General features: G+C 45.1%; 1 protein-coding gene across 1 annotated transcript; it reads left to right on the top strand.

Annotated features, from left to right (window-relative positions):
* Positions 1–1,218: 1,218 nt before the first annotated feature.
* LOC125225551 lies at positions 1,219–2,952 on the top strand. The gene is made up of 2 exons (XM_048129309.1): positions 1,219–1,913; positions 2,112–2,952. The coding sequence occupies exons 1-2, from the start codon at positions 1,219–1,221 to the stop codon at positions 2,950–2,952; spliced, it is 1,536 nt and encodes a 511-aa protein (XP_047985266.1).
* Positions 2,953–7,105: the final 4,153 nt, after the last annotated feature.

Here is a 7,105-nt window from a genome sequence, read left to right as displayed (position 1 = left end):
AGGTGTCTAATGGCTTTTATCTTCATTATCAGATCAGCGCAATAGTGCCATCGTCGTCCAAGTCACATGTGCATGGAATGTGGGAAGGCGGTCAAAGTTTACTTGTATTTATAGGATCAATCTAACGAAGGGTGGGGAAGGGACTGTTGGTTCTAGGCCGCTTTATCCTTTATTAATTATTGTTAAAAAAGGATATACTAAGATTCATTAAAAAAAACATTCATCACTATTATGAACTTCGAAAAAAAAAACAAAAAAATACTCAGACTCAATAGACTCGATATTTTACCATCCCTAGCCCGACTTGCTTGATACTACGCCACGGTGCTATCCGAGTCATTTAAAATTGCACTAGGAGCAGAATTGAGATCTCAAGGAATCTGTTATATTATTGATATTTATATCAAATCAATAATATAACAAGTTTCTTCAGATCTCAATTCTCCTAAATATTTTTTATTTACCATTCTGTCACTTGTGATGGCAGGGGCCTGGCAGCACCACTATTTATGTGCCACCAGTGGGCTTTGTCGCTTTTTCCTTCGTGTATGATATCTATGTTATGGACCAAGTGATAAATCGGGCACTATACATAATGCCCGGGCCATTATATCAGTTTATAATAATTTATATGTATATAGTGGCTATGCAACGCGGCAATGCTGCTAGCATTTTTGGCACCTTTGGATCAGGTGACAGCCGGAACGGAACTTAATTATTAATTTAGTTTTAATTTTAGTTTAGAGTAGCTGTTGTAGCGGTAACTCGCTACCCGCTCCGCTCCGCTCATGACACTTAGACCGCCGGCTGGGCGCGCAGTCACAAAGCAGCGGCGCATACGTCACACGCCCCGCGCGCCGCGCGCATCACCCGCCGTCGCCACGGGGGCCGGATCGACGGGCCCCGCCACTTGCTCTCGGACCGCGTTCATATGCACCCGCGCGCTTGGTTTATATAGCTGCCGCTTACGCAAAAATCGAAATTGTAACGTTTAGTTTTATTTTTATTTAAATTTTAATATAATTTGAAGTTAACGTTGCTTTGCTTATTTATCGCTTCAACGACATCGTCCCTGCTTCGCAACAAAAGCTACGTGTAGTGACCTACCCGGTTTCTACAAATTGGTGACCCCGACGTGAATTACAAGCTCCTCTCCATTCACTACTTGGCGGTGAACAAACGAAGGGCTCCAGGCCAATCGAGCTGAATGCAGAGCAAATGGAGGCGTTTGAAACCTGTAAGTACAGACTGGCACAAGCAGCACTTCTAGCGCATCCAGATTCCAAGGCCGAGCTCGCGATTCAGACAGATGCATCGGACGTGGCGATTGGCGCTGTACTTCAACAACTTAGAGATGGCATATGGGAGCCATTAGCTTTCTTTTCGCGGAAGCTGAATGCAGCACAACGAAAGTACAGCCCGTACGACAGAGAGCTACTTGCAATTTACGAGGCAATTCGGTACTTTAGGTACATGGTAGAAGCACGTACTTTCAGCATCTATACTGACCACAAGCCACTTACATACGCATTCAGCACACGCAGGGACAACTGCTCACCACGTCAGTATAGGTATCTGGATTACATTTCCCAATTCACCACTGACGTCAGGTTCATAGCCGGCAGGGACAACGCAGTGGCAGACACTCTGTCACGAATTGAAGAACTTGCCTTTGCCCCTTTTGATTACCAGTCTTTAGCCCGCGACCAGGATGCAGACACGGAGTTGCAGGACCTACTCAGAGATGGTTCTTCGCTAGATCTTCAGAAGGTAACAACTCCGCACTCCAACGTACCAGTCTACTGCGACGTGTCGACTCCAGAGCCTAGACCATACATCACGCCAGCGTATCGGCGTCAGGTATTCAGCGCTCTCCACAATCTTAGCCATCCTGGTGTTAAAGGCTCGGTACGGTTGGTCACACACAGATATGTATGGCCTGGCGTGAGGCAAGACTGTCGACAATGGGCAAGGGAGTGTGTACACTGTCAGCGTTGCAAAATAACGAAGCATACTTCCTCACCAATCGGACAATTCAAGCCACCTCAAGCCCGTTTTCGACATGTCCATATTGACATTGTCGGTCCCTTACCCCCATCTCATGATTTCAGGTACTGCCTCACAGCCGTCGACCGCTTCACACGATGGCCTGAGGCGTACCCGTTGAAGGACATCACGGCGGAGACCTGTGCAGCCGCATTCCTGGCTGGCTGGGTTGCCCGCTTCGGTTGCCCTGAGCGCATCACAACGGACCGCGGCCGCCAGTTCGAGTCGCGCATGTTCCAGTCCTTGGCAAGTCTGATGGGCACCGAGCATCACACCACGACCGCATATCATCCAGCAGCTAATGGGTTAGTGGAACATCTCCATCGCCAGCTTAAGGCCGCCATCACGTGCTACGCGTCACCATCATGGACTGAGGTGTTGCCATTAGTACTACTTGGGATCAGAAGCGCCTGGAAAGAGGATATCCAGGCGTCTGCAGCCGAACTGGTCTATGGCGAGCCACTCCGCTTGCCTGGGCAGTTCCTGACTTCATCGCCAGACCAGGTGGTTAACTATGAGGACTATGCCAGCCGGCTTGGTGCTCATATGGCAAAGCTAGTTCCCCAGCCGACGTCTCGCCATGGAACCCGACCATTCTACATTCCCAAAGACCTCAATACCGCCACGCACGTTTTCCTACGACAAGGTCCAGCAAGAAGACCTCTTCAAGCGGCGTACCTAGGGCCTTATAGAGTTGTGAGAAGAGGGCCTAAAACATACGTCCTGCAGGTGCAGGGTAAAGAAGTTACCGTTACCATAGATCGCCTAAAACCGGCTTATATGGCGAAGGAAGAGCAACCAGCACCTACTGATGTTCCAGATGATGGCAGAACCATCGAGCACGATACCGAGAGAAGAACGAAGAGCGGGCGAACAGTCAGGTTCCCGGATTACTATCGCCCGTAGTCACGGTCTCAGCGGGGAGTACTTGTAGCGGTAACTCGCTACCCGCTCCGCTCCGCTCATGACACTTAGACCGCCGGCTGGGCGCGCAGTCACAAAGCAGCGGCGCATACGTCACACGCCCCGCGCGCCGCGCGCATCACCCGCCGTCGCCACGGGGGCCGGATCGACGGGCCCCGCCACTTGCTCTCGGACCGCGTTCATATGCACCCGCGCGCTTGGTTTATATAGCTGCCGCTTACGCAAAAATCGAAATTGTAACGTTTAGTTTTATTTTTATTTAAATTTTAATATAATTTGAAGTTAACGTTGCTTTGCTTATTTATCGCTTCAACGACATCGTCCCTGCTTCGCAACAAAAGCTACGTGTAGTGACCTACCCGGTTTCTACACTGTTAACCTTTAGTTTAGAATAGTTTTAATTTGCTTTGTTTTTTATTTGTAGTTTTACCTTATAGCAGTGTAACTACTTGAACCTACACCAACCATCGTAAGTAAACCTTCAGAGACGTATGAAAATATTACCAAAACCCTTTTCAAATTTCATCAAAATAACGTTCCACAAATTCAATGAATCCGCGAATACACAAGTAATTCAACATTTCTTCGTCCATGTTACAGGGACTCTGACTCGGAATTGCAACCCCACAGTTAAACAACACCCGTACAATGTTTTATGACAAATGTGCGATAAGATACAGGTTTTCTACAGACTTCTTTATACAGATTTTGAGTTAATATGACGTGTCTGAGGAGCTGGTAGCCTATCGTTAAGTGCGTGCGACTTTCGTTTCGGAGGTCGCGGGTTCGAACCCCGGCTCGCACCAATGAGTTTTTCGGAATTCATGTGCGAAATTTCATTTGATATTTGCCAGTCGCTTTTCGGTGAAGGAAAACATCGTGAGGAAACCGGACTAATTCCAATAAGGTCTAGTTTACCCTTGGAAGGTCAGATGGCAGTCGCCTTCGTAAAAACTAGGGACTACGTCAAATCTTGGGATTAGTTGTCAAAAGCGGACCCCAGGCTTCCATGAGCCGTGGCAAATGCCGGGATAACGCAAGGAGGATGATGATGACGTGTCTGAGTGGTCTAGTGGTAAAGACGTTAGCCGCGTAAGCTGAAGACCCGGGTTCGATTCCCGGCTCGGCCACCAGTAGGCCTTGCCGTTTTTTCTTTCGTGTATGATATCTATTTCAATTCATCATATCAAATTGTTGATTTAGAATTAGTCTCCATGAAATTCAATTAACTCAAGAATATTGACACAAGTAATTCAACATTTTTTCATCCATGATTCAGGGAATCTGAGTCAGAATTGCAAACACGCAGTTAAACAACAGACGTACAATGTTGTATAATAAATGTGCGAAGTCCGCGGTAAACAACGCCTTGTGCGGGTAAAGTAAACACATTCGTGAAGAAAACTGAGGAATATGTATAATAGAACATTACATCAGAGGCCGGGAAAATGAGGATTTCCGGCCAAGTGGGTATATAGGGATATGGATACGAGGCCGGGAATCCGTTTTCACGCCGAGGCATGTATAGTGCTTTTCTCTAACATACAATGAAATAAAAAATGTTGTCGAAATTAAAAAAAAAGTTACTTTGCAGCCTAGGCCTAAAAAATAATATGAAATCCCTTTACAGTCCTCTCGAGTTGTTGCGCCCAAAAAAGCGATACTTCCCAGCCCATTTTAAGGAACGTAAAGACAATATTTCATTGCATGTTTGAGAAATAGTTATTTGTTATACAAGGGGGCGAAGTTGTATTTTAGAGTGTGGAATTGAAAAACGAGCAAGTGAAAGGATTCTATAGTTGAACCACGAGCGAAGCGAGTGGTTCGAGAATAGAATCCTGAGCTTGTGAGTTTTTTAACACACGAGAAGTAAAATACATTTGCACCCGAGTGTAACACAAAACTTTTCCCCTCACTATAGCGAGGAAACTACAACGCAAAAAATGCGTTTATCACTGCTTCCAGTAGTTCCACAGGTGGTAAATCATCTTTATTACTAGATTCACCTTCTTTTATCAATTTTAAAGCAGTTAATTTTACTTTATTGAAGGTCAAATTACTTGACCCACTAGTGGATAAAATGCGTTTTTACCCGCTGGCATTAAATGACAAAACATGTGTTTCCGAGCTAGTTAGGGGAAAAAATAAAATTTTGAGAAAACCCCGACCGCGACATAGTAGACCGATTTTCATGAAACATGGCTAAGAACACTCCCGACTTACTCAGCTTTCAGACAAAAAAAAACTAAATCCAAATCGGTTCATCCGTTCGGGAGCTACGATGCCACAGACAGACACACACACAGACAGACAGACAAACAGACAGACAGACGGACAGACAGACAGACACGTCAAACTTATAACACCCCGTCGTTTTTGAGTCGGGGATTAAAAATAATGGAAATCGAGATTATAACACTATAATAATTTTGAAAACGCTATATAATAGGTAATTAATTGTACAGGTTTTTTTTTACACAGGGGAAAGGAATACGGAAATGACGTAGAGCACTGGTTCAACCGTGAGGCAGCAGAAATCGATTTTTCAACACTGCATTTTTGAGGTTACTTCACAGAATATACTGAGACGTTAAAAATCATGATCTCTTTTTTATTTAGGTACAGCTGCAAAAGTGCATGGCGAATTTATCAATGAGTTCATTCGTTATTTCTCTGTGCAATTTTTCAGCTGACTACATAATAATATTTCTAAAAAAAAATATTTTAAACCGATATTGTGAAAGCGCGCAAGTCGAAATGTAGCTTACAAAGGTTTGAAATTCTCATTTAATATTTAACCCCCGACGCAAAAACGACGGGGTGTTATAAGTTTGACGTGTCTGTCTGTCTGTCTGTCTGTTTGCCTGTCTGCCTGTCTGCCTGTCTGCCTGTCTGTCTGTCTGTCTGTCTGTCTGTCTGTCTGTCTGTCTGTCTGTCTGTCTGTCTGTCTGTCTGTCTGTCTGTTTGTCTGTCTGTGTGTTTGTCTGTCTGTGTCTGTCTGTGTGTGTGTCTGTGGCATCGTACCTCCCGAACAGATGAACCGATTTAGTTTTTTTTGTCTGAAAACTGAGTTAGTCGGGAGTGTTCTTAGCCATGTTTCATGAAAATCGGTCTACTATGTCACGGTCGGGGGTTTTTTCAAAATTTTAATTTCGTGGTTAGGTTATATATACTTCTGAGTGACCCAGTTTATTATAAATGAATAACAATCAATCATTGAGGTGTTGCAATGTTGTTTCAAAAACATCACCGCCATGACACCATATATAGTTTCGTTATCATAGTTTTTACTCAGAATTTCAGGCAATTATTTGGAACTAAACCGGATAATCCCTTATAAGGTAATATCGCTATTATGTCACGTTACGATAACGCCACGGCTCATTATAATATGCCAATGATAGGCTTACTCTATTCAATGGCTGCTTAGCTTTACGTATCGGAATACACCATACGCCAATTATGGCTGATGAGGCCACTTATGATCGGACATCTTAGACCTTTGAACGACAACATACGTCATGCTTATACAGAATGAGTCCTGTAAATGAGCAAAAACATAGAAATGTAAGTAGTCCTCAAACTAGCCAACTGTTCAGCGACATTTGACCATAAATATTTTTTTAGGATTGAGAAGTAAAACATAGTAAGTAAATATACTTTATTGCACCATTTGTTATTCGCCGAACTCTGGTCAGCGTTGGCGCGCCGTCCGTTTTGGAGCCACCCGGTCTCGTGCGTGATGACGGAAAGAGACCCGACGGAATGACCCTTATTCCCTGGCGAATGGGACGGCCGCTCATCTGGGATGCAACCTGCGTGGATACCTTGGCGCCGTCCCATTTGGCCTCTACTTCTTTAAGGCCGGGCGGGGCAGCGGCTACGGCTGAAGCACTGAAGCACCGCAAATATGCTGGTCTTTTGAGTGGCCACGTATTTGCGGCGTTTGCAGTGGAGACCTTAGGGCCTTGGTGTCAGGATGCGCGAACTTGGTTCAAGGATTTGAAGAGAAGGCTCCTTGACACCACCAGGGATCCTAGGGCTGGTTCATTCCTGGGGCAGAAGATTGGCATTGCCATCCAGCGGGGAAATGTGGCCAGCATTATGGGTACTCTTCCGCAGGGATCAGATTTGG

This window comes from Leguminivora glycinivorella, chromosome 4 (assembly GCF_023078275.1).
Source record: "Leguminivora glycinivorella isolate SPB_JAAS2020 chromosome 4, LegGlyc_1.1, whole genome shotgun sequence".
NCBI lineage: Eukaryota > Metazoa > Arthropoda > Insecta > Lepidoptera > Tortricidae > Leguminivora > Leguminivora glycinivorella.
This window is presented reverse-complemented; position numbering and strand designations above follow the sequence as displayed.

Excerpts from the sequence above, each read along its gene's own strand:
- LOC125225551 (XM_048129309.1), top strand. The coding sequence starts at position 1,219 with ATGGAGGCGTTTGAAACCTGTAAGTACAGACTGGCACAAGCAGCACTT. Across the intron at positions 1,914-2,111 it reads GGTGTTAAAGGCTCGGTACG|GTACTGCCTCACAGCCGTCG; the intron begins GTTGGTCACACA and ends TCATGATTTCAG.